General features: G+C 45.7%; 1 protein-coding gene across 1 annotated transcript in view; it reads left to right on the top strand.

Moving 5' to 3' along the window:
• The window catches only part of ERMP1 (endoplasmic reticulum metallopeptidase 1), a 42,327-nt gene extending 19,311 nt beyond the window's left edge, over positions 1-23,016 (top strand). Inside the window, exons 7-15 of the mRNA XM_039230802.1 lie at positions 1,657-1,869; positions 2,742-2,962; positions 5,754-5,928; positions 6,282-6,472; positions 9,734-9,886; positions 12,170-12,372; positions 13,058-13,173; positions 21,069-21,232; positions 21,348-23,016. Of these exons, the coding sequence (XP_039086733.1) occupies positions 1,657-1,869; positions 2,742-2,962; positions 5,754-5,928; positions 6,282-6,472; positions 9,734-9,886; positions 12,170-12,372; positions 13,058-13,173; positions 21,069-21,232; positions 21,348-21,512 (1,601 nt within the window). The 3' untranslated portion in view covers positions 21,513-23,016. The remainder of the gene's footprint in view (positions 1-1,656; positions 1,870-2,741; positions 2,963-5,753; positions 5,929-6,281; positions 6,473-9,733; positions 9,887-12,169; positions 12,373-13,057; positions 13,174-21,068; positions 21,233-21,347) is intronic.
• The last annotated feature ends 3,546 nt before the right edge of the window (positions 23,017-26,562 follow it).

The following is a 26,562-nucleotide window of genomic DNA, read 5'->3' as shown; positions in this document are numbered from 1 at the left end:
CAGAGTCAGAGATGAGGGCCCAAATGTTAGCTTGAAGTCTAGATTAGCAACAAAGAACATAAGACCATTGATGGTGAGGCCCTGGAAGGAGAGTGGGCCCAGGGTTGCCCGTGGGATTGCTGAGTGATGGGCGTGTAGCCAGAATGGAAGCCATACATTGGAGGAGGCACAGGCACGTGTTTGGGCAGTTTGCCCAGGTGTAGAAAAGTTACATCAGTCCAGGTCAGGTGTGGGGGCAGGTGAGTGGGTTCTAGAACAAGTGTCTGGACAACACGGGGCAAGAGAGTTCACCTGCTTTCCACAGAGCTCTGGAGTAGTCAGGGCAGGGGCGGCTGATGACGAACCTCAGATTCACGAGTTGGTAGGATTTGGCCTCGTGTGGAGAGAGGACGCTCCGAGCAAGAGCAGAGTGTGAGTCAGGTTGTGTGTGTGTGTGTGTGTGTGTGGACTGTTGCGGACTGGAGTGGCAGACTGCAGTCTGAACGGAAGCCCTGTAAGAGCCACCCGGTTAGAAGGAAAGGACGGGTCGGGTGGCCGGCAGCAGAGACGGCTGCCCGGGGAAGGATGGTGCCATCGGCCATGATAGGGACGTGGGAAAGTGACCTGAGCCAGAGCAGTCGCGGAGGGAGGAGACTGTGGACTCTGTCACGTGTAGACGGGCCCTGTGGACCAGCCAGGGGCAGTGCCCTGTGGCGGGAGCGCTCTCGGCAGAACTGGGAGCTTGGGTGTGGGCATGAAGGACTTGGAGGAAACCACAAACACGTGGAGAATGGGAACGGTGTGCGGAACAGAGGACTCAGCCTGAGCTCTCGGGGAAAGCGCATTTGAGGGCAGACGGAGAAGCCGGTGACAGAAATGCCACGATAAGACGGTGTGGCGTCCGAGTGGACGGCAGACAAAGTGGGGTGGGACGAGTGTCGGGACCACCAGTCAGGCTCCGCGCCCTCTCCCCGCTCCTGTGTTCCGCTCCGACTCCTGCCCCGTTGGGGAGTGAGCACAGTCACCCCTGGGGAGCCCGGGGCCGCCCGGGGCTCCTCGTTCAGGACTCGATTGGTTCTGTACGCGAGCTTCCCTCGGAGTTGGGGGCCCCGCAGCTCTTGCCGCGTGTGCAGGCGCCGGTCGTGCTTCCGCGGCGGCGGGCGGGACAGAGGTGCCCGGTGTGGGCGCGTTGACGCGGAAGAGCCTCCCTGACCGCTCAGACTCCACGGGGCGCCCGGACTTGTCTTCACCAAGTTGTCAAATTGAGATAGAATTGACACTCGCTAGTAGGGCGTGTGTGATTCCTCGTTGGGTGCCTGTGAGCCTCTGACAGGCTCTTTGTCTCTTGGGTCAACACCGAATTTCTGGTAACCAGAGCAGTGGCCGCCCCCTGAGATACGGTTGAGCGCACAGGCTGAGGAGCCGTGTTTGGGTTTGGTGACCGCAAGGGAAGAATAGTTGTGGGACAAGGGAGAGATGAAGGCCAGGTGGCCGAGCTTCTGAGCGGAGAGGAGACTGTGGAGGACGGGCCTTCCCTGAGAAGTTTTGGAAGGCAGGCGCGGGGGAGACATGGGGACGGTGGAAAAGTGCCGCCGCTCGCGTTCTGTCCCCGCGCTGCCTTGCTCGAACGTCACGCGGCGTATTCAACTTCGTTATCTTTCTTTTCTTTACTGATAGGTGACAACATCTTAGCCGTTCTTAAATATCTAGCTACATCTGATATGTTGCCTTCTTCTTCAAAGTATCGCCATGGAAACATGGTCTTCTTTGACGTGCTTGGCCTGTTTGTCATCGCCTACCCCTCTCGTGTCGGCTCCATAATTAACTACATGGTGGTAATGGCGGTAGTGCTGTACTTGGGCAAGAAACTGTTGCAGCCCAAACACAAGAGTAAGTATTTTCCTCTACAGCTGCGACACTGGCCTGGGTGTAAGAATTCGCCTGAAGGTTTTGTAGTCCGTTTGCCTGTATTTTTTCAAGAAGCGTAAAATCTTAAAAATAACATTTGATTTATACTGGAAGACGGTCCTAAATGACTATCAGATGAATGTGCCCATTACAGTTTGGGTCTTGGGGAAGCAGGAGGTTTTTATGTACTTAATGCACAGAAGCACCACAGAGGAGCTGTTGCAAAGTGGTTCGTACACATGGACTGTGAGCGAAAGCTCTCATTAAAAAGTCTTGTCCACACCTCACACGGGGCGTGAGTGCACTGTTGTGAAGTCTGACTCTAGTGCTCCTGCTTAAATTAGTTTCCTTCTGCTTGGAACGTTTCATTGTCGCAGTGGGTCTAGGCTGTAACGAGATAAGCCATGCAGCCGCGCCTTACCCCGGTTACGTGGCCGGGTACCCCTGTTGCTCCGGCGTTAGCTTCCCAGCAGGCTTCGTGGGGAACTTGGCCTTCCTTTCCAGCTGCTGTTTCCATACACGGAGCATCACAAAGCTGACGAAGATGAAAGCGCCCTGCTCTCCTGCTCAGGAGTGTGTCCGAGCTGCTCCTGACGACCTCTGTCTCCAGGTCCTTAGTGCCCAGACTCTCTGTAAACGTTACTTGGATGTTAATCGTCAGTAACCTTCCCTGTTCAGGCTTTTAAAACACATCACCCCCAGGGCATTTCAGTACCTTCCAGTACTTTCTATTACTTTCCAGTTACAGTGCTGGGTTCTTTGTTTTGTTTTGATGTTTGCCCTTTTAACTCTACTGACTGCTCTGAGATTGATTTGGTAAAGGTGGTGACACCCCCTCTGTGTCCTGTGTCCAGCTGGTACCTACACGAAGGACTTCCTCTGCGGGCTCGGCATCACTCTGGTGAGCTGGTTCACCAGCCTGGTCACCGTTCTCATCATAGCCGTGTTCATCTCTCTCATCGGACGGTCCCTCTCGTGGTATAACCACTTCTACGTGTCCGTCTGTCTGTACGGAACTGTAGCCGCAGCCAAAATCATCCTCATCCACACCCTCGCAAAACGATTTTACTACATGGTAAGTGTTAGGCATGTTCATTGATTTCTTTTTGCTGCCGTCAGGGATTGGAGACAGACTCCAGGGGGCTTCATGTATTTGGCCTGTGGAGCTGTCAGAAATTGTTTGGCGTGATTAGGAAACTGGCTCCCCGAGCTGTGTTGGTTCTGGAAGGCTGCCGCTTCGGAGGGTTTTGTTGTGGGCTTCCGGTGCCGTTACCAAGCTGCAGGGTATTTGGGTGGTGTTGACAGGGAGGCCGAATCTGCTTCAATGTGTCCCTGTGCGCTTGGGTCCCACAGCCCTCCCTGGGCTCGCCCGTTCCTCGTGTGAGCAGCTCCGTCCTCTGTTGGGCCATGAGGGAGCACAGGGCCTGTGCTCGGACGCGTGGCGCCGACGACACGCAGGAAGCATGTGGCCCTGAGGCTGCACTTGGAGTTTCTCTTCCATTTCCTTCACTTTGTTTTTTCTTTTAGCCCGTGTGTTAATGCAGATTCTGACAGCATGCAGATGTGCTGGGCGGGGGTCACCTCCGAAGGAAAAAAGAGGGAAGGGTGATAGGGTTCCAGAATGATTATATGGCCACATTGTTATGGTTTCAGCTGTTAACAGGACTCCGTGAATTACAGTGGGGGAGTGACCCGTGGTTTCTGAAGATTTTCTGAGGGACTTAAAGGGAAAAATCTATCAGCTCCCATGTATGTTCTCCAGACTGCCAGTGTGCACTGGTGTTTTCAGTTCGCCCTGCCAGGATTAGAGCACAGACGCAGAACAGGACACTCCGGTGTCTCTCCACAAAGACGTCTTTGGTGCTAGACCGTGGATGAACCTTGCTGTCCGTTTCAGTTGACGTTAGGCTGTGGTCTGAGGACGCCTTCCATGCCGACCTTCAAGAGAGGCCCTTTGAAGCTGGCCATTTGTATGGATGAACTAACACTTGTGTCTTAGTGGCTTTTGTGTCCAAGAGGATTGTGCTGTGGAGCTCAAGTTCACATGCTTATTCTTAGTGCAGTGGTGTTTTACCTGCGTGTGGGGGTCGTTGTTAACGTGGCAAGGGGGCCGGAGACAGAAATGCTTATGAGTAAAGTTCCATTTACTTTGACTAATTTCAGTTGTCTGATCATGAACCTTGGGGCTGAAAGCACAATGGAAAAGAAAATGTGTTTATTTCACAGATATTCTCCGAGCAGCCCGGTGGGCCTGGCCGTGCGCGATGGCCTCGTGGGAAGAGATTCATAAGGACGGGTCTCTTTCTTGGAGGAGCTCACGGTTTGATTTGGGGAGCGGGGGAGACCCGTGGTCGCGGTACCTTGGGATGAGGTGAAAGAATGGCCTGTTGGGCTGTAGCCGTACGGGGCCGGGACGGACGAGTCAGTTCGTGGAGGTCAGGAAGGCTTTGCGAACGAGGTGGTGATGTGGGAACTGGGTGTCGGAGCAGGAGCGGAAGCGTGGCAGATGGTGGTCAGGTGGGAGCGCCCAGGATGCATATGGGACACAGTCACAATCAGTAAGTTCAGTGTGCTGAAGACGAAGTGGTGGCCCAGTAACTGTTTGGAAAGCGGGCCCACGTGAAGCTGAAGATCAGTGAGGCTGCCAGGAACGTTTCCTAAGCAGGATCTCAGGGAGGGCGCCTGCGGCTGTGACAGTGCAGAGATTGACGGCAGCGGGCAGGGGGGCAGGGATCAGAGGTGGGAGGGGGAGATGGACGTGAGGGACGTCTCTGATCTTTGGGTACAGTTACATTCTGTGGGCGGTACTCGGCTGCAGCAGAAAGATGGTGCCTCTGCACAGGGCTTTGTACGTCTAAGTGTGTAGCAGCGATAGCCTTTCGTTTCCGAGCGGGTTTGTCAAAGGAACTTGAGCATCTTTCGAAAACACGTGACTGAGCTGTTTTGAGCTCTCGAAGTAACCCACGTGCCTTGGGTTATTCCATTTTGGGATTTTTGCACTGAAATGATAACTTCCATGGTTATGTTAATGGAATCTCTGGTGCAGACGCTGAGAGAGGTGAATGGCAGCTTCCTTCTGAGGAGCTCGGGGTGCCGCTCGGGCCTCCTCAGACTTCAAAGCCCAGATATACAATGAAATTTCTGAACGTGAAGGCCCCCAGAAATCAGGGTGGGGGCCGAGCTGCACCACAAGACCAGGTAGAGGAGGAAGAGACCCGGGAGCTCAGCCAAACCCCAGATGGCCAGGTCCCTGAAGGGCCCGCAGTTCTCTAGGCGTGTTGCCGGTGGTGCTGTTCTTCACAAGTCATTTCTCACCTTTGGAAGGTGTGTAAATAGAAAAGCTTACAGGGGTGAATTTTTTAGGAGAGCCGTTTCTTCCATTTTAGGAAATTTCCAAAGGTTTTTAGCCCAGTGGAAGAAAAGCACAGATTGCATACAAGTAACGATGTTTTGTTTTGTTTTATTTTTAAGTGTTTGTTTATTTTTGAGAGAGAGGGAGGGAGAGGGAGAAGGGGGCAAAGGATCCAAAGCAGGTTCCACGCTGACAACAGAGAGCCTGATGTGGGGCTCGAACCCATGAACCGTGAGATCATGACCTGAGCTGAAACCAAAAGTTGGAAGCCTAACCAACTAAGCCACCCAGGCGGCCCACAAGTAATGATGTTTTTACCTCATTTACCTAAATGCCTCTTTCCTGTGCAGCAATTTAAATTCGTATGTTATGACAAGAAGTAGTGAGTGTTTAAAGTTAAGACACTGTTTAAAACAAAATGTAAGTCATCTGATTGATGGACATTTTATCACAATAGAAGATCTTTATGAATGGCCCATGGATGAGATCACTGGTATATTTCTCTTTCTTTCAGAATGCCAGCGACCGGTATCTGGGAGAAGTATTCTTCGACATCTCGCTGTTTGTGCATTGTGTTTCCCTTACGGCGCTCACGTATCAAGGACTTTGCTCGGCGTTTATTAGTGCTGTCTGGGTGGCGTTTCCCTTGCTCACCAGGCTTTGCATGCACAAGGACTTTAAGCAGCATGGTACGGCATATGGGGTGTTTATGCAAATGGGAAAGTACCGTAATATGAATAAGACAAGACTTGCGGGAATTGTTTCTTTTTTTGGTCTTTGGGGGAGGCTTTCAAGGTTGTTGCTGTTTTTCTTTTTTTTAAATTTCCGATCACATAGATTTTTATTTTCTACCTTATTACCCCATCCCATTCTCACATTTATGAGTGCATGCTAATGTATTACCTACATGTTTCATTTCATTCTTTCTTGTATTTTAATGTCCCTGAGTGAAATGTTCTCCGTTAGGTCCACCGGTACTGTGCAAGTCTTTGTCTCACTGTAGAATTTCAGGGATGTGTGCTTTCTTCCTCTTTTTCCCTAGGTGCCCAAGGAAAGTTTATTGCCTTGTACTTCTTGGGGATGTTTATTCCTTATCTTTACGCACTGTACCTCATCTGGGCGGTATTCGAGATGTTTACCCCCATCCTCGGGAGGAGTGGTACGGAAATCCCACCTGACGTTGTGCTGGCTTCCATTTTGGCTGGTTGTACGATGATCCTGTCTTCCTATTTTGTAAGGAAAAGACATTTTAAAATATTTCTTCCTTTCGTTTTTATATGAATATGTGATGAGTTTATACACAGTCGATTGTGTGAAATAGTGTTGCTTATACTTAGAAACACTTAAGCAAAAGAAACAGTCATGTGCAGAATGTGGGTTCAGTGTAGTAAGAAGATGGGACATGGGGTTTTATTTTTGTGTCCTGGTCCTCCCAAGTCCTCTGGCCTTCCAGCCACCTGAACGTGAATTTGTAGAACGCATGCCGAGTGAGAACTGGTAGAGATTGGTTGGTGGTGGATTTTTAGAATGATTCCTAATTAGAGGCAAAGGTTAATACATACATGGTGGTTTTATTAGTGCTCTTAGAGCTGGTAGAGGGAGATTGGTTCTGATGATGCTCTTTCCATTCAACCCCCACTCAACTGGCTGCTTAGCCACCCAGCTGCTAGTGCCTCAGAGTCTGTCTCCTCGGGTGGTGGCCTCGTATGCTTCGGTGTCACAGGCTTCGTCACTCTGCTGTCAGCGTTCTGCCGTTGCAGGGAGAGCCGGCAGACCCCATGTGGACCGCCCTGTGTTAGAGCGGGCTCCGGGCCAGCTCTGCCCTCAGCGTGGCATCCGTACTCTCCAGGACTCCGGTCTGGCCCCTCTGGCAGAGACTGGTGTCTGGGTTGTGGCTCTTTCTGTTGGAAATGTGAATAATAGGAAGTAATTCTGGAACACCCACAAGCACACTGCAGGATTTGCAGCTTGGGGCTAAATAGAAAGAGTAGTTGTGACTTCGTTATAGTGCTTTCCTCCATGGAGATGATGGTGAGCCTTTTCACATTGATTCAGAAAAGCGCATCTCATGGAGGTCAGGATTGAGAGAGAGCAGGTAAGAACACCACGTTGTGTGGCCCGCACTGTCCATGGAAGTCCTTTAACTGGCAGTAAATAGCTGTGCGCACACCTGTGTTTGTAGCCCTGGAGAGCGGTTCTTATGCACACTGTTGCGTGCGCTCAGCTAAAATAAGTGTGGGCATTCCAGCCATTTTGCCTGTAATACAGTCATTAAGTCCTTACTGGCATTTTCAGGGGTGGGTGGATGGAAAATCCTAAACTGTTCTTTGTTGTCTTCAGGGTTTATATCCTTTGATTTTATTTTTAAGCCTTTAAATTCTCTGTACCTGTTAGTAGATGGTTTTGCTACTGTGAGGGTTAACGGAGTTGGTGGGGTTTTGTCATATGCAGATTAGGTTCTGGTCCAGAATCCGCTCAGTCAGAAACTGGGTCTCCAGTGTGTGTAAATCAGGGCCAGTGGATGAAGGCTCATAGGAGATGATCAGAATGTGGGGCATTTCAGTTCTGTCCCACGTGGAACTGGACAGACTAAACCCTGAAACCTTCACTGTGGAAACTGAAAATGACTGCAAAGTAAGGAAATCTTGGAGAAAGAAGATGACAGTATATTCCCTGCTAGATTCTAGTTTACTAGGAAAGCTTTAGGAGAACGCCTGTTGGAACATTCGGAAACCTCATTTAGTTTTCATCATAGCGCGAAGTGGTGGGGCGGCTCTTTGACTCTGGGGGCGTCAGTCTGTCCGTGATTGCGTGTTTACGTGTAGCGGCGTCAGGGCGGCTGAGGACAGAGCTGGCCCGCGCTCCTCCGACCGTGAACTGAACCGGAATGCGGGTTTCAGAAAGCTTTCCTTTCAGTCCTTGGAGGTTTAGAAGTATACTTGTCAGGAAGCGGGCACTCTTCTGTCTGGTGGGGGGGGGCAGCAGGTGTCCCCAGCTGTCCTGGGTGACATTGGGACCCTCTCGGGGAGCAAGACAGCCAGCACACGCAGACGCCGCACAGACCCTTCTCGTGCTTCTCTTCATTTTATTTTGCACCCATTTCGGAACCTTGGGTGATGGACGTGACATTTAAGGCAGGAATAAAAGTGAAATTTAAGATAGTGGAATCCAGACACATCGTCACGTAGGCCATCCTCCTCCTCCGCTCTAGGACTGCATTTCACTCGCCCCCATTAGCAAACCTCTTCCAGAAAATGCAAGGACAGGGCAGATGAGCGTCACGGTTTGGAGAAGAGAGAAGGTGGATGTGGAGGCTGAGCCTCCATGGGGCTGGAGGACAGCTTTGGGTAGGAGCAGGGCGGAGCAGGCACCACGCGTCGTGACGGGCAGGGTGTATTTTGTCCGAGAGACTCTGCGCCCTGACCTGGCAGGTACTTGAGACAGGGTCCCAGATCGGGTTTCGCAAACTCACCCCCCTAGCTCCTTGGGTGCGGTCTCGTTTCTGTGCTCGCAGCCTGGAAACGTCGGGTCTTTGTCCTAAGACCAGCGTTGTCTTGCTCGACGTCACCCCGGATGGAACACTGCTGCGCTGTGGGCAGAATCCTCTGATTTTACATAGTGGGGTTTATGGCTGGTTATGGAGGGTTGCCTGAGTTTCTGCATCATGTTCTTCACTCCTTTACTTGCCAGGCCTAGAGGGTGAGTGTAAGGGGGAGCAGGGGTTGGGTCAGTGCGGCGCCTCCCGAACCCCTGAGGGATCTGTGGACGTCTTCTGTGAGACGTGTGTGTCCCCTGCAATTTTTATTCAGTGATCTCGTTACCATTGACAAGCTCGTAGAAGCATATATAGGGTGTTCTAGATGCTCACCTTGAGACCGAGCCGCTTGCCTTTCCTGCCCAAGTTCAGATCTGCTATTTTAGACGGTGTTACTTTGCACTGCAGGCTTCCCTTATGTGCAGGCCGGCAGGGAGAGTCTTAAAGGTGCATCAGGTTGAGATGAAGCGGACGTGTTGTTGGCACATAACAGAAGTATTGGAAGTGGAACTTGAGTTTTGTTGAAATAGGCTGGCTTGTGCTTAAAATCCTGCCTCCAGTTCTTTCATAAAAACCTGACATGATGTTTGGCAGGTAGTTGGAGTCTACCGTGCAGGGGTTAACTAGGGGTGCTGACAAGGTCAGAGACACAGTAAGGTCACAGGTTGACTGGAGCGGGGTCTCCATCCCGGTGTCTTTGCCAACTGAACTGAGACCCCATCTCTGTTTCCTTTACTCCCTCCCTGGCTGGCTGCCCGTCAAAGGCACCACCCCTGGTCCCTGCAGACCCCTGCCCCCCGCCCCCCAACTTGAGCCTGTCAGTTGGTGCCTCGGCGAGCTAGCACGTGCCCATGGGCACTTCTGACGATTGGCCAGTAACCCCCCTTCCGAAGTGAGGGCAGCTTAAGTGCACCTCTCTGCTGATGGTAACTTTCCTGTTTCTGTGTTCTCTGTTTTAGATTAACTTCATCTACCTTGCCAGAAGCACGAAAAGAACCATGCTGGTGTTAACTGTGGTGTGTGCCGTTACGTTTCTCCTCGTTTGCGGTGGGGCGTTCTTCCCGTACAGCTCGCATCCGGCCAGCCCGAAGCCGAAGAGGGTGTTTCTGCAGGTGAGCAGTTTCTTGGCTCAGTGCCAAGTCCAGCGGATTTCCCTGCTCCTGACCTACGTAGTTGTCCTCGGCCGTTCAGGCTGGGCCACGAGGAGGCTTTCTATCAGCGAGACACCCTTCTCCCGAGACACTGAGTTGGAAATGTCCCCTTGTTTTGTCCCTGTTGCGGTGATCTGATGCACCTGCCCAGAACAAGAGCAAGTATGTGCCCTGGGTGAGGAGCTTTTAGAAGTGCAGACGGTAAAAATGTCTGGGCTGAGTAAAATTCTGAACGCAACTGGCAAAGTAAAAGCTAATTTAAAGTGCTAGTAAAAGTGCTCTCAGGTGGTGTAAGGTAATAGGTCATAATGAAAGTATAATAACTTAGAGACTAATTGTGAGATTTAGGACTGTCTGAGATTTTAGGTTTTTCTGCAGACATTTTAGAGTTGGCTCTGTAAAGCAGGAGGAAAATCTAAGTTTCTGCTCATTTTCCTAGAGGTTGTGCGAGGGTAAACAGAAAAGCCAGCTTCAAGGGTCACTTGAGGAGTGAGTGACTCTTGGGTCTCTGGGTCAGAGTTCAAGCCCCACACTGGGCATAAAGCTTACTTTGAAAAACAAATTAAAAAAAGGAAAAAAAAAAAAGCCAAATGATAACCTAGGTAATTATTCAGGGACTTGAATAAGTTAATAACAAAACTAGAATGTAAACAGCAGGGAGGAGATACTGAAAAGGGCCGACTATTTGTTTATGGTCCTGGAGGACACAGCCACACGCTTTCTGTGACTTTACAATTTGCCAAACCTTTAGTGACAAACAGCTAGTTTTTAGATTCAGTGTGCTTTCAGTGACTTCCTAAATTTGCATAATTACATCAGTTGTATTTAGAAAAAGCTACATTTTTATTTTTAAAAACTCCTGATTTGTTTGGGGTTCTCTTAAGTTGGCAGACTTTTCCCGAAAGGGGCCAGGTAATAAATACTTCAGGCTCTGCCAGCCGTGCGGTCTGTGTGCCGGCACAGCACAGAGGCCGCAGACGTGCCTGAGCGAGCGAGGGTGGCCGCGTTCCGGTGGAGCTGTTCGCGAGCCTGGCAGTGGGCTTTCTCTTCCAGTTTGATATTCTTTCTGCTGGTTTCTGTGGTTAATGAAGCTGTTCTAGATGGAGCCTGGCGCCTCTTCGTAGAAACGTTAGGCCCAAGTCTGACATCTAGTGGTGACAGCGGGAGGTAGCTTCAGGTCACAGGGAGATATTGTGTGCGCACGCGCGTCTTCTCATCTTGGGATGCTTTTGGTTGTGGCCTATATCTAAATGCGGTTTTTTTTTTTTTTAAATGTCTTTATTTTGAGAAACAGAGAGCAAGCAGGGGAGAGGCAGAGAGAGAGAGGGAGACACAGAATCTGAAGCAGGCTCCAGGCTCTGAGCTGTCAGCACAGAGCCCAACGTGGGGCTCGAACCCACAGACTGTGAGTTCATGACCTGAGCCGGAGTCAGATGCTTAACCGACTGAGCCACTCAGGCGCCCCTAAATGCGGTTTTAGTGCCCATGTCTTTTAACTCTGAAATAGGTCTTCAAAAACGTTTTAATGCAATTTAAATATATATTTGTAAGAAATAATGAAACTGTATCTGTGTATCAATTGTCAAGTGCAAAAGAAAGAACATTAAACAGCACCTCGTAAAACCTGAGTGCCCTTCCTCCCAGTTCTCCCCCCTCCTGACCCCCCAGGGATGTACTCATTCTCGGTCTTGAAGTCCAGGAGTAATTATTATCTTGTTTTTCTTTACCACGTATGTACGAATCCTTACATAAGATACCGTCTGCCTCTTTGTGAATAGCTTCCTGATACGGCCCTACCTCAAATATGCATTTGTGACTTGCTTGTTTGCCAGCAGCATGTGAGAAGCTTGCACGCTGCTGTGTCACTGTGGTGTGGCCGACTTCTGGGGGTGATGCCCCCGTTATGTGTCCGTTGTGCCGTTGGTGGGCGTTCGGGGTGTTGGCAGTTTTCGCTAAGACAGGCAGCGCCAAAGCAAAGCTCTTGTACCTCCGGGAGGTTCTCTGAGTACCCCTTCACGGTGGGACTGCTGGCTCGACGGCTGTGTGCACGTCGAGGTGCCGCCAGGCAGTTTCCTGAAGTGGCCCTGCGAGCTCACGCCCCCGCAGCAGTGCGGGAGGGCCTCTCGTGGCCCCGCAGCCACGCCGCTTCTTGCTGGGGCAGATGTCCTGTGTCTGTTCCTCTGCGGGGGGGTGGGGGGGTGTTTGAGGTAGTCAGTCATCTTCTCATCAGTCACTTCTTCCCAGCATGTGACTAGAACATTTCATGACCTGGACGGAAACATAGTCAAGCGGGACTCTGGAATCTGGATCAACGGGTTTGATTACACTGGGATGTCTCACATAACACCTCACATCCCAGAGATCAACGACAGCATCCGAGCTCACTGTGAGGAGAACGCGCCCCTCTGTGGCTTCCCGTGGTACCTCCCGGTGCACTTTCTGATCAGGTGGGCTCACTCCTTTGCTGCTTTGGTTGGGGGTTAGTTCTCAGGTCCCGTCACCAAGCGAGTACTTCATCACTGCAGCTGGTGAACACAGAGGTCAAGTGCCAGGTACACTGTGTTCCCTGTCACGGCCCAAGTTCTCCTTTAGTGAGACAGAGCGCTCCAAAGCTTACTGTCGCCTTTCCACGTTTAGGAAATTCTTTCCTCTGGAGACCAGAGTAGTTAGAAAGGCTGGCCCTCTCAGCTGGTCTGTAGCAGTTAGGTATTAATTTCACACTTTTATTTCTGGGAAGTTTTTATGGTTTGGCAGTAAGGGGTTGGATAACAAGAAATAGGATGGGTAGTGGGGTCAAGATCACCTAGGATCCTTTGGTCTTAATTTTGGGCAAGTTTTAACCTGGGCTTTTAGAGTAATAGCATGGTTTATTCTATCCATCAGAGTTTCTTTCTCTTGAGAGAGAGCAAGAGTGGGGAGTAGCAGAGAGAATCCTGATGTGGGGCCTGATCCCCAGACCATGACCTGAGCTGAAATCAAGAGTCGGACACTTAACTGACTGAGCCACTCTGGCGCCCCCAGTTTATTTCCATACCCCAAAATGTGACTGATAAATTTTGACCATGTACATGAGTTATAGATAGCTGTCAACTAATTAAGCATCCTAAATATTGAAGCTCCCTTTCCAAATAGGAAAAACTGGTATCTTCCTGCCCCAGAAGTTTCTCCAGGAAATCCTGCTCAGTTCAGACTCGTGTCCAAAGAACAGACACCCTGGGATTCTATTAAGCTGACGTTTGAAGCAACAGGTAAGTCATGGGACAGTTTTTTCTTCTCTCCTCCTCTTTTTAAAATTCTTAATAAGTATGTGTACTTTTTCTTTAAATAATAATAACCGCACCTTAGGAAGAATGGCATGTTTCTAAAAGTACTTGAAGCAGATTGATAATGATTTATTGAGGAAAATTAGACTTTATTTTTTATTTTATTTATTTATTTTAAATTTTTTGAATGTTTTATTTATTTCTAGGAGAGAGAGACAGAGACAGAGACAGAGACAGCGTGAGCAGGGGAGGGTCAGAGAGAGAGGGAGTCACAGACTCTGAAACAGGCTCCAGGCTCCGAGCTGGCAGTCAGCACAGAGCCCGACGCGGGGCTCAAACCCACGAACCACGAGATCCATGACCTAAGTGAAAGGTGGACGCTTAACCGACTAAGCCACCCAGGCGCCCCTAGACTTTATTTTTTTAAAGCAGATTTTAGGTTCACAGAAAAATTGAGCAGAAAGTAGAGCTCCCCTCCCCCACCTCCCTTCTTAACACCTTGCGTTAGAGCGTAGGGTACTTCTCAAACCTGAGGAGCCAGTACTGAGTGCTAATTACGGCCACTGGTTCATATTAAGGTTCAGCTTGCTCATTGTGTTGCATCGCTGTGTGGGTTTTAACAATGTGTAATGTCATGTACCCCCATATCCGACAAAGTAGATTCCCTGCCCTGAGAGTCTTGTGCACCCCGGGTCAGCCCCTTCCGGTATCCACTGATGTTTGTTACTGTTTCTACTATTTTGCCTTTTCCAGATGACCACACAGCTGCAGTCATACAGTCTGCCCCCCTTTCAGGCCGCCCTCTTTCATGCAGCAGTGTGAGCCCTCCTGTCTTGTAGCGCGTTTCTTTTTACTGCTGGATGGTGCTGTGGAGGTACCACAGTATATCTGTTCACCTACTGAAGAACATCTTGATTGCAGGGTTTTCGCCTCATTTGTTGTTTTTTCTTAAATGTTTATTTTTGAAAGAACGAGGGAGCGCAAGCAGGGGAGGGGCAGAGAGAGAGGGAGACACAGAATCGAAAGCAGGCTCCAGGCTCTGAGCTGTCAGCACACAGCCTGACGCGGGGCTCGAACCCACAAATGGCGAGATCATGACCTGAGCCGAAGTAGGACACGTAACAGACTGAGCCACCCAGACGCCCCTGAATTCACTGGGGTAAAAAACCGAGGGGTGCAGTTGCTAGATAGTATGGTTAGCCTAGATTTCCCTTTGTAAACACTGCGGCCCCTTCCAGTACGGCTGCACCATCCCGCATGGCCACCAGCATCTGGTGCGGTGTTGGGGACTTTTTAGCCTTTCCCACAGCGATGTGGTAGCATCTTACTGTTTCCATGTGCAATTTCCTAATGACCTGTGATGATGAGCAGCTTTTTTGTAGGTTGTCACCTGTGTGTCTCCTCCGGTGAGGTGTCTGTTTATTAATTGGACTGTTTGGTTTTTCCTGTTGAAGTTTAAGAGTTCTCTGTGTATGTGGTTAGAAGTCAGATAATGGTTTGCAAATATTTTCTCCCGGTCTGGGTTATCTTTTCATTCTCTTAACAGTGTTTTTCACAGAGTGTAAGGCTTTAAATTAATAATTAAGTCCCACCGTAATCAGGTTTCCTTTCGTGGGTCACGATTTTGGTGTTGTGTCTAAGTCATTGCCAAATCCAAGGTCTTTGGATTTTCTCTGATGTTATCTTCTACAAGTTTAGCTTCGTGTTGTATATTTAGGTCTGTGATCGATACATTCTGAATTAATTTATGTGCAAGTTGTAAGGTCTATTTTTTTTCTTTCTTTTTTTTTGCTTTCCCTGCGGATTACTGGTGCTCCAGTACCATCTGTTGAAAGACTGTCCATCTATCCTGAATAACCTGTTTCTTTGTCAGCAGTCACTTGACTATATTTGTATGGGTCTGTTTCTGGGCTTTCTATTCTGTTCTTCTTACGTGTGTGTTTGTCTCTTGCCATCAGGATGCTGTCTTGATCAGGTCTTGAAGGTGGGTGGTATCCATCCTCTCAGACTTTATTCTTCTTCAGTATACTGTCTTCTGTCTTTCCATGTATCAGTTTGTCCATATCCACAGTATAACTTTCTGGGATTCTTTATTTTTTTTTAACTTTTTAATCTTTGTTTTTGAGAGGGAGAGAGAGACTGTGAGCAGGGGAGGAAAAGAGAGGGAGGGAGACACAGAATCCAAAGCAGGCTCCAGGCTCTGAGCTGTCAGTGCAGAGCCTGACGCGGGGCTCGAACTCACAGACTGTGAGGTCATGACCTGAGCCGAAGTCGGATGCTTCACCGACTGAGCCACCCAGGCATCCCTAACTTTCTGGGATTCTTAAATGGAAACGCATTGAAATCTATAGATTAAGTTGGGGAAAATGACATCTTAGGGGCACCTGGGTGGTTCAGTCACTTAAGCATCTTAGTCTTGATTTCAGCTCAGGTCATGATCTCACAGTTTGTGGGTTTGAGCCCCAAGTCAGGCTTTGGGCTGTTCATTCTCTCTCCCCCACTCGTGTTTTCCCTCTATCTCAAAATAAATAAGCACTTTAAAAAAAAAAATCACATCTTAATATTTTTTCCTATCTGTGACATTGAATATCTCATTTATTTTCTTTCATCAGAACTATATTTTGTAGTTTCCTCATACAGATTCTATACAACTTTTGTTAGATCTGTCCCTAAGTATTAAATTTTGGGGGATGCTAATGTGAGTAGGATTTTTCACTGATAGTGTGTAGGAACAATTGATACTATTAAACATGTAGACTGCAACTTTGACATAATGGTTTATTAGTTCCAGGAGGTTTTTTTGGTAGATTCTTTGGGATTTTCTACATACATAATAATGTCGTCCACAGAGACGTTTTATCTCTTCCTTTACAAATCTTTTATCTTTTATTGCTTTTTCTTGTCTTACTGCATTAGCTAGGACTTCTAATATTTCGAAAGAGTGCTAAGAGGCATAGTAAAGTGGGAATCATTGCCCTGTTCTTGATCTTAGTGAGAAAGCTTCTACATTTTTACCATGATGTTAGTTAGCCCTTTATCAGGTTGAAGAAATTCCCCTTTTAGTTTGCAGAGCTTTGACTGTGAATGGATTTTGTCACATGCTTCTGTTTGCTGATAAGACCATGTGATTCTTCATTAGCCTGTTGCTGTGATGGATTATATTAACTGGTTTTAAGAGGCCAGGTCAATCTTGCATACATGGAATAAATTCCGCCTGGTTGTAGTATTTAATTCATTTTATACTTTGTGGGATTTGATTTGCTAATATGGAGGATTGGTTCTGTGTCTCTGGAGAGCTCTCACACAGGAAGTTCACTCTGAAGAGTTCCTGCTGCTGTTCACTTTGTACCATTCTTGAACTTCATAGAAATGGAATCATCCAGTTTGTAGTATTTGGGGGTCTGTTCTTGAGATTGAGCTATGTTTTTTTGAGTATTAGTATTTTGTTCCCCACAAGTCGTGTATGAGAACTCCAGTTGTTCCACATCCTGTCCGGTATTTGCTGTTCTTTCCCATCGTACCATTTCTGGCGGGCATTTAGTAGTAGGCCTGGTATTTTTATAGTAAGTAATGGCATGGAACATGCCATTCAGGGATCTTGCTTTGTTTCTTCATTTTTTTCTTCTCTTTTAAAAACTAGGCTTATTGACTTACAGGAGTGCTTGTTTCAGATCAAAATCCTTTATCAGATATGTATTTTATCTAGATGTTCTTGTCCATTCACTTTTTTTTTTTAAGTTTATTTATTTTGAGAGAGACACAGAGACAAGCATGAGTGGGAGAGGGACAGGGGGAGATAATCCCAAGCAGGCTCCATGCTGCCAGTGCAGAGTCCCAATGTGGGGCTCGAACCCACGACGCTATGAGATCATGACCTGAGCTGAAATCGAGTCGTATGCGTAACCTACTGTGCTACCTAGGTGCCCCATGTCCATTCATTTTCTTAAAGGGGTCATTTGATGTGTTCAAATTTTAAATTTTTGTGAATTCCAATTTATCAGGTTTTTCTTTAGGATAAATACTTTATATGACCTTTCTAAAAAAAAAAATCTTGCCTACCCAGAGGTCAGCAAAGATAAGACTCTCATGTTTCCTTCTAGAAGCTTCATAGCTGTTATGTTTAGGCCTGTGATATACCTTGAAGTAATTTTTGTGTATGGTGTGAGGTAGAGGCCAAGGTTTGTTTTTTTGTTTTGTTTTTAAATGGATATCCAGTTGTTCTAGCAGTATCTGTTGGAAAAAAACCCTGTTGAATTGTTTTGGCATCTTTGTCAAAATTATCAGATTGTGTACACCTCAGATTTTGCCCACTTTTTACTGAGCTTTCTTGCTCACTAGTAGCTTGTTTTTAGATATTTTTTGATGACTGTTGCCATTTTATTTACAGTAAAATGTAAATTACTTATTGTGCTAAGGTATAGTTAACACCGAAGGGACCTGAATATCTAGTATGCAAAGAAAGCTGGAGGACAGACAGAAGATGGTAGAAGTATTAAAACTTCATAGTTAACCGGTGAAATGAAGCCCTTGCCGAGAATTCAGTGCCTTAGCTGATGCTTTCAAAGGTGGATACTTTTGTTTTCTCTAGGCTTTTAAAATTTAATTGGAAAAAACTTATTTTGCACCAACTCATTTTCTTGTTCATGCCAATAATTATTTCTGATTTTTATTTAGTCAGCAGCTTGTAAAAAGGAAGCATAGAAAAATCCAAACCTCTATCCTTTATGTACAATTTGTAGAATTCCAGTAAAATTCAGGGTCCTGGTAGGCAAGTTGCACATCTACTGCCCTATGTTTTGTGATTATAAATGTCAGGAAATCAGAAAAAAAAGTTATTTGACAGCTTATGTGTGGGTCTGTGTACCAGTTGCCATATTTTTAATTATAGAAGCTTTGTAGCTTAATGATTGTGAAGGTGAAAATCTTTTGTAGTTTTTATTGTTTTCCTTGCTATTTTTGCATGTTTTGTTTTTCCATATGAACTTAGGTATTAACCTCTGACATAGAATTTATTACCAAGTGGTGTTTTGGGGAGTATCATAATAAGTTTTTAAATGAAGGAGAATTGACGTGGTGGTGTTACCCTATCCATGAACTCGGAATGTCTTTTCACATGTTCAGATCTACTTCTTTGTCTTTCAGAAGTGTTAAAAGATGTTTCCTCATCTAGTTTTTGTGACTGTCCTAATTGGGGTTTTCTCTACCGTATGTTCTCTAACTGGTTATGTTGTTTGTGTAAAGGCAGCTGACTTCTGTAGGTCAATTTTATATCTTGACTACTCACTGAGTCTTTTAGTTTCTGTGTTAATCATCCTCTAGAATTCTCCAGGTAGGTATACTAGAAATTGCCAACCTTTAAATGGCCAGATAGTAAGTATTTTAGGCTTTGCCACATGTCCCCGTTGTAGATTTTTTTTGTTAACCACTGTTTAAATACGTAACAACCATTCTTAGCCTTAGACCTCAAGCATATAGCTTGTTGACTATGCTGTATCGTCTGCAAAAAGTCTTTCTTCTTTACCAGTTCCTGGCCCTGTAACGGATGGGTCTAAGTGGCTGAAAAACTGCTTACATGGTGTGGAGCAGCTGTGGACGGAGTGAGCAAGTGTCCTTATTTTACTTAGAACACAGGTCTCTCGTATTTCCCAACGTGTGAGAATCTAGCCTTAGGTCCAGGGTGTATATTTCGTATCCTGCTAAGCAAGTATTTATCAATGGTCATTTCTTTGAATGTTTTTATAAGGAATGGTTTTTAATTTTGGAAAAGACTTTAAGCATTTATATCCTAGGGTTTCTTCCTTGGGTCTTTGAACATGGTTTATTCCACTAGGTCACAGCTTATTTTCTTCATGTGATGTTGGATTGCTTGCTACAATTTAGAGATTTTGTGTTAATACTCCCGAGTGATACACTGTACTCTTTAATCAGATTTAGGTATGTGTTACACATTATAAATGTATAAACATTATAAAAATGGTTAAGTTTTCCTTAATTTCCAGTGCCTGGGAACAGCTCAGGAAGCATCTGAACTGGTTGAAAAGTTGGCTTAAATTCCTCTCTTAGACCATCTGGGAGGTTTTTTTTTTTGTGTGTGTGGGGGTAGTTTCTTAACTTTTCTTGGGAAATTGGTCTGCTTAAGATTTATCTTTCTCTTGAATAGTTTTAGTAATCTGACTTTTCCTTGAAAAGTCTCCACTGCATTTGGGTTTCCAATTTTAATAGTCTATAGAGGTCTGCTTGTAGTCACATGTGATTTTAAACATTTTCCTGTTTTTCTTACTCTTTTTGTATACTTCTGTTTTCTCAACTCCCCACCCCCACCTCTTTCTTAACGAAGTTACCTAGTAGTAGTTAATTCTAAAAATTAGCAGATTTTTTATTCAGTTAGGTCTGTTTCTAGTTTCTCTTTTCTTGGTTTCTGGTTTTTGCTCATCTGTAATATTTCCCTCGTTTTTTCTCTTTGTTGTACTTTTTACTGAAAAAAATGTTTATTACTGTGGGTTTTCCTCGTGTCACTGCTTTTACATGTACCCAGTAGTTTCTGATAACGTTATTTTTATTGTTTACAAAAAACTTAAGTGATTTTTGTTCAGATTTCCCTTTTCTCCTGGAAGTCTTTTATTAATTCATTTAATTTTCAGGTAGAAGGCTATTTGGTTATTTTTTTTGCTGGATTCTGATCAGTGTTATTTGTAATATTTCAGTTTTATAAAATGCGTATTTCTTTTATAAGTTAATCTTTGGAGTATTTCATGTCTACTTTAGAAGGTATGTTCTGTGTTAACTCGCTTGTCAAGTTTGATGTATATATCCATATAATCTTCACTGATCACTTTTTGGTTTTTTGTTCAACTGATATTTTGTACTGACAGTGGGGTATTAGTTTCTTATTTGTAGTCCTTCTATATATATAGATATCTTCTTGCATCTCCTGTATTTTGCTTCATCAAGTAGTTGCTGTAACTTGATGCACAGAATTCACAATTTTGTGTCCTTGTGAATTAAAGCTTTTAGTATTAAAAAGTGCCTTTTTACATTTAATGCTTTTGTCTTGGTTTTTTTTTTCCTTATATCAAAGGTCTTTTTAAAAACTGTGTCCATAAGCCAGAAATATTTTCGTTCACGCCTTTATTTTTACCCTTTCTGAAACTCTTTAAGTGTGTTTCTTGAATGCAGTATATGATTAAGCCAAGTCTTTTTTCTTTTAGTTGTTGAGTTAGGTCTATTCACATTTATTTCTATGACTGATTCACTTGGTCTTAACTTTGTTCCAATATTTTGTGCTTTGCTATATTCCTTTTTGTGTGATCTGTCATCTTTAATTAAAAATACATTTTCTGGCATTTTAGGAAAGTGCATTTTTGTTTAGACCACATACTGTGTCACCTCTTACTATCTGTGTCCATGGTTGGTGGCCTCCAAGTCTGCTTATCCAGCTTTCCCAGCTCCCTCTTGGTGTTGGATGTGACCAACTGGCTACACTGGTCTTTCCCCCTCACCAGGATATTGCCTTCAAATATGTCTGGATAGGTTAAAACGAACCATCGCTATCTGTTCTTCTGTAGTTTTTAAAGCTCCCTCTTGGTTAGATGAAGTTTATTCTCTGGATTTCTGAAGACCTCGTGAGTGCTAGGTTCTTGTATGTTTAAATGACGGATTTTGTCATTGTAAATTGTATGCCTTTTCTGCTGTGCCTTGTTACATACCTCATTACTTACCCTTGTTGACAACTATGGAATGTCCAAGCCATTAGGTCTGTAGTTGAGAATCCTTAAAGTGATGGAAGGCATGTCCTTCATAGTCTGGTTTGGTGGTGAATTAACTGCTTTTTCTGATGCTTTTTTTTTTTTTTAAGATTAACTGTTTTTTTTATCTTATAGGACCAAGCCACATGTCATTCTACATTCGCACCCATGAAGGGTCAACGCTTTCTCAGTGGTCTCTTGGCAACGGCACCCCAGTCACAAGTAAAGGCGGCGACTACTTCGTGTTCTACTCACATGGGCTCCAGGCTTCTGCGTGGCAGTTCTGGATAGAAGTGCAGGTGGGGATTGGCCAGGACTGCTGCGGTCATGGTCAGGCTCCCAGGTGGTATGTGGTAAAAACTGGGATGCTGCTGCCTTTAAAGAACTGAAGCACTCATTACTTCTCTCTGCTAGGTCTTGGAAGAACGACCTGAAGGAATGGTCACCGTGGCCATTGCTGCCCATTACCTTTCTGGTGAAGATAAGAGATCCTCCCAGCTGGATGCTCTGAAAGAGAAGTTCCCAGACTGGACATTTCCCTCAGCCTGGGTGTGCACCTACAGCCTCTTTGTGTTTTAATCTTCTGGACAAGCTCGAAGTACATGCCTGGAGGGATACCTCGTGTGACGTGGTTTCTCCCTGCGTCACGTGGGTATATGTGATGTAAGTCAGTGATTTTTCAGAGCTTAGCGGACTGACACTCTTCAGGGCCAAGCACCGGAACAGTAGGGCTGTGGGTGGTGACGCATAGCCCTTGTGACGCTTGAAAAACGCCGGTTTTCTGGCACTTAAGCACATGTGGGTCCTACCACTACACATGCAAGTCATTTTCTAAGAACTTAAGGGTAAAAGCCAACAAACCACTTCAGTAGTTGTCCCCTTAGAATCATGAAAGGTGTAGAAGGTACCGTGAGCCCACTGTTGACTAGACAAAGGACGCTTCCAGTTGGAGCTGCGGACAGTAGCTCAGACGCCGTTCCCCGAGTGAGGACTCCCCTGCACCGGAACCCGGGGTGTAGAAGGCAGTTCCAGCAAGGGCTGGGGACGAGCAGCGGGCTTCCAGGGCCCGGGCTGGGCTGTGCCAAGAGCTCTGCTTCCTTAGGCGGCTACGCGAGTGTGCTGCACATCCGCCCTATAGCCCTGGCCCCGAGGTGGGGAGCTGTGCCGAGTCGGGGACTCAAGAACCATCTTTGTGATGCTTGTCTGAGGCTGCTCTTGAGGCCCGGGATACCCTGTCCCTGTAGAGAGGGGCTGCACTTCCCACTGGGTTTTCGGAGGCTCTTCTGCTTCAGAAGGTTTGTCCTTAATTCTGTCCCCTGAGCACGGAGTTCCTGGGGTGGGAAGAGAGCGTGGTGAGGAGAGGCTGGGCATTTTATAAATGTTCCCTTCTGTTCTCCAAGGTTCGTGCTTTAGGGGTAATTTTATTGACGCACTGAGTCTTAGTTGGTCCTAATAGTTGCTCGGCAGCTGTGCGGCACAGCCGGCCTTCCTGGGACTCGGGGCCCAGGACTCCGAGGTGCTTTTCATTTAGAAGGTGGCCACGCGGCTGCCGAGGTGTCTCCGGCAGGGCCTCACGCAGCTGCTCGGCTGTGGCCCTGCAGGGGTTTGCTCAGATGAGCAGTAAATCTGGCTGGCCTTCCTTTTTCCATTATGAAATTGAAGAAATTGGACAGATTCTGAGTTAATCAAGCACCGGCCAAAAAGACACTTTAAAGAAAAGCTATAGGGAAGTGAACAAGTGTCCCTCTGCTGCTCCCGCACAGAGCACTCCAAGTGCACGTTGCAGGCCGGAATCCCTGGAGTCGCGGGTGTGCCATGTGTGGTGGCCTTCCTCGGTCACAGCTTCTCCTGCCCCTATGATGCCCGGAACCCTGACACCGCCCCCGCCCTGCCCAGCACTGCCGGCCGGCACGTGCATGCATCCTCAGCCTTGTTGAAGCCGTGTATTAGTCTCCGTGCTGCAAGAACCTGGCTCCTGCCCTGGTTGCCAAGCCAGGTGACTTCTGAATCTGTCAGGTGGTAGTTAAGGTCTCCAGTGTTTATAGCTTGTATAGAATCAGAGTTGTGTACAAAAGGTTAGAAACAGTAATATCTCAATGGATTTCAAAATACAGGCATTATTTTCTGTCCCAGTTGTTAATCTGAGATAGATTATATGGAAAAAAACCAAAATCCCGTATTGAGGAAGGACGTCGTTAGTTAACAGTTCTTTTCTCTTTGGGAAGGAGGTTATTACCTTTCAGTAATAACCATGGTTCTCTTCTGGCCTTTAGGTTATTTTCCTTTGCAAACTATCTTTGGGTTTTCAAGTCACTTGTCTCAGGGCATGGTTAATATTTGTGCAGATTGTTTTAGTGCCAGAAATGGTTAAGTAGTTAGATAATATTCGTGGCTCTGTTCATCAGCACACTGTCAGATCAGTCATTGGCCTCTGAGGTTAAAGAACTGGTTTTTCCCCAATTATTGGTTCATTCAAAACTCATTTCTAAAAGGGTCTTTCCAAAGTCTAACACAAATGTAAGTAGCCCAGTACTGCACAGTGAAAATGTGAAGAATTGTGATTTTGATGAAATGCTTAAAGTTTACATTGTGTCTGACTGATGAATGACCGCTGCATGAAGAATGTGTCTCCACAGTTTAGGTGACATAAATAAGCATTTCTAAGATGTTACCACTGAAGGGGCCATAGCCAGCTGCTAACTCAGGAAGCTGTAGGAAGAATGATTGATTGTCTTCTCTTTTCACTGGTTTGCTGACTTGAGATTGTTGCCTTACATTACAGAAATAAACTTTTTAACAAACTAGTTAGTATCTTTAACTAAAAAACAAATCGTTATTGTTTGTTCCTCTGTGTCCCCATCGTTGAAGGGTTGTTTCAAGTCTACGGGGCCTGGGTGCGTCATGTGGGCAGAGTGCTCAACAGGGAAAGGTTTACTCCAGCTGGAATGCATTTTACCGTGGAATGAAATTGTGCATATCTTGTTAAATGCTGAGCTTTAGCATATTTTGCCAATGAAACAGGGAGAAACTCCCAGAAGGATGTGGGGGCGGGAAGAGGTGGTCTTGCAGCCAGTGGCCCACGGCGCTCTCCTCTCTCTACCCAAGGGAAGGGCCCTGCCACTCTGAAACAGAGCTCCCGGCACAAGTTCTGTGGCTTTCTCAGTGAAGTCGCTGGGAAACCGCTGAGTACGCTCCCCTCGTCATACACCTTTTCTCCTTTTAGGGCCAATAAATCCAAAATGCATTTAGGCCTCTGTATGTCTGACTCTATTTGGAAAAGATCTTCGGTAATGGTGAAGTACGTTAGTATTTACATTTTTGATACTACTGCTTCCTCACTGATTTGTAAAAATATTAGCATACTGATAATTTCAAGTTTGGCCCTACACTATGACCAAGTGGGATTTAATCCGAGGAATGAAAAGATGGCCTAACAGCTGAAAATCAATGTGCCACACCATGGGGTGCTTGTCCTTATTAATTCTATTGATACGATCATCTCAACGGATGCAAAAAAGATTGTTTTGACACTCAGCAAATAACGGACTGATTACTTTTATCAGGGTGAGGAAGTTCACGTCTACAAAACATAGCTAACTAACATCGTCGTCCGTGATGAAAGACTGAAGGCTTTCCCCCTAAGGTCAGAAAGACCACCAGCACGTCCAGTACTGCTATTGAGTACTGTACTGGGACGCTGACCAGGAAAGTTTGGCAAGTGGCATCCAGATTAGAAAAGACAAATTAAATCTCTCCCTAGGTACAGACATGATCTTGTATGTAAGAAAATCCTAAAGAATCCACACACAAAAAAACTAAATGTTACAGTTAATAAATGAATTCAGCAGGGTTGGAGGAACATCTCAATACGCAGATGTCAACTATACTTCTGTAACAAGAAAATTCTATTCAAGATGATAGCATTAAGGAAGAGCCAAATATTCAGGAAAAAGAATAACAAAAGTCTAAGATTTTTATACTGAAACTAAAACATTGCTGAAAGAAAGCCCACGTTTGTGGACTGGAAAGCTTAATTAAGATGGGAGTATTCTCAAATTGATCTACTAACTGAACACAATCCCAGCTCGTATATGTCTGTGCAGCATGCAGAAACTGACCAGCTGATCCTAAAATTCATATGGAAATGCAAGGGACCCGTAATAGCCCAAACAGTCTTGAAAAAACTTTTAAAACCTCCTACAAAGTAAGGACTGTAACCAAGACAGGGTGGTACTGGCAGTAAGAACAAGGTTCAATATAATTGACAGTCCACAGATAAGTCCATGTGTTTACAGTCAAATGATTTTTGGCAATTCATTGGGAAAAACTTACTTTAAATGGTGCCGGGACAACTGAATATCCTCCTGCAAAAGAACAAAGTTAGATCCCTCACTTTATTCCATACACAAAAAATTAACTCAAAATGGATCAAAGTTCTAAAGGTAGGAGCTAAAACTTTTAAAAAAAGAAAAAAACTCTTGCAGGAAAATCTAGGCACAGATCTCCGTAACCTGGTGTCAGGCAGTGGTTTCCCAGGTGGACTTCACCAAAATGAAAAACTTTCATGCTTCAAAGGACAGTGTCAATGAAAGTGAAAAAATAAGCCTTTATCATGAGAAAAATACTTGCAAATCATACCTGATAAAGGTCTAGTGTCCAGAATGCATGAGGAACTCTTGCAAACAAAAAGATAAATGACCCAACTGTGAAACGGGCAAATGATGCGAATAGACCTTTTTCTCCAGAGATAGGCAAATGGATAATAACCGTATGAAAAGACCTCAGCCACCATGCAAATGCACATCTACCTCATAATGGTACACTTCATACGTAATAACCAAAAGGATAACAACAGGCGAGGATGTGAGAAACCGGAACCCACATCCCCTGCTGGTGGGAATGTGAAAAATGGCACAGGCGCTGTGGGATATGGTTAGGCGTTTCCTCAGGACATAAACCAGTTACGTGACCCAGCGTTTCCAGTTCCAGGGAGAACTGAAAACTTAGATCCACATGGAAACTTGTACGTGAATGTACACAGTAGCATCATTCATGTTAGTCAAGAAGTGGTAACCACCCAGATATCCTCAAACTGACAAATGGATAAATAAACTAGATGCATAAAGTGTAACATTATTCAGCCTTAAAAACGGTTAGAGTTACTAACATATGAAGATGAACTTTTAAAACGTCCTGCAAAGTGCAAGAAGCCAGACAGAAAAAGCCATGTATTCTATGATTCGATTTATACAAAATGTCTTAAGAGGGAAATCCACGGAAACCAAGATTTAGGAAAACAAAGAATCACTTGTAATCCCACCTACTAGAGACGGGTGCCCCGTCTCTATATTTACGCAATTACATTTTGGGCATTTTCCATGTCCTCACATGGATTTCTCTTCTAGACTTCTGTGGTCAGGCATATAGGATGCTGCCAACTCTTGATGCTCCAATTCTGTATAATTCTGTATGTAAATTTTAAACTTGTCTTTATTGGTAGTTATTTCGTAAAATTCTACGAGGTGGAATTATATAAAGAAAAGAATATTTCCTTGGCTTTTAATAAATATACATTTTTGCGATCAGCCTGAGTGGTGAACAAAGTTCATTTAATGATTCATTTACTTGG

Source organism: Hyaena hyaena, unplaced genomic scaffold, assembly GCF_003009895.1.
Source record: "Hyaena hyaena isolate Hyena2069 unplaced genomic scaffold, ASM300989v1 scaffold_51, whole genome shotgun sequence".
Classification (NCBI taxonomy): Eukaryota; Metazoa; Chordata; class Mammalia; order Carnivora; family Hyaenidae; genus Hyaena; species Hyaena hyaena.
This window is presented reverse-complemented; position numbering and strand designations above follow the sequence as displayed.